At 58.3% G+C, this 631-nt stretch overlaps 1 protein-coding gene across 1 annotated transcript in view; it reads right to left on the reverse strand.

The window, feature by feature from the left end:
- Positions 1-631, reverse strand: part of EPHA8 (EPH receptor A8) — a gene marked incomplete at its 5' end in the record, with an annotated part of 34178 nt that overhangs the window by 10577 nt on the left and 22970 nt on the right. The window contains one exon of the mRNA XM_027770664.1: positions 264-474. Within this exon, the coding sequence (XP_027626465.1) occupies positions 264-474 (211 nt within the window). The remainder of the gene's footprint in view (positions 1-263; positions 475-631) is intronic.

The following is a 631-nucleotide window of genomic DNA, read 5'->3' on the forward strand; positions in this document are numbered from 1 at the left end:
GCCCGCCCCCTTAAGAAAAACCCCCTAAAAAAAAAAAAAAAAAAAAAAAAAAAGAGAAGGGGCTGGTGGCTAGCAGGGAACATGAGTGCGAAGGAGCCTTTGTTTTCTTTTTAGTGACGGCACACTGGACGCTGCGTGCTGCTGGGTTCTCATGCGTTGACCCTTACCCCACGCCAGCCGGCTGCTGGCCTCATTTGCTCTCAGGTAAGTGGAAAGGGCAGGGCTCAAGGCCCTGGCTGGACACGCAGGTCCCTATTTCTCACGGTGCTGCAGCCCCTGGCACTGAGCGTGGCCCTTAGTAATGACGCATATTGTTGAATGAGGGCATCTCCTGACTGCAGGAAGCCCTGGTGTCGGGGAGCAAGTGTCCTGCATCGGGGTGGGAGGCCCGCTTCGCCTAGAACAGACCTGGCTGCAGTCCTGGCTCTGCCACTTCCAACGTGGGTGGCACTAGAGGACCTCAGTTTCTTCCTCCTGGGCGGGGGGAGGGCAGGCGGGGGCCCCTCCTCTGAAGCGTCCTAAGCACTCGAGGGAAGCTGCCCTTCACAGGCTGTTGGGTTAGGCTGACACTGGACGGGCAGGACCCACGGCATTTGGAAAGGAAGAGGCTGGACTGGCTGAATTCCTCCCC

Source organism: Tupaia chinensis, unplaced genomic scaffold, assembly GCF_000334495.1.
Source record: "Tupaia chinensis unplaced genomic scaffold, TupChi_1.0 Scaffold000146_1, whole genome shotgun sequence".
Lineage (NCBI taxonomy): Eukaryota > Metazoa > Chordata > Mammalia > Scandentia > Tupaiidae > Tupaia > Tupaia belangeri.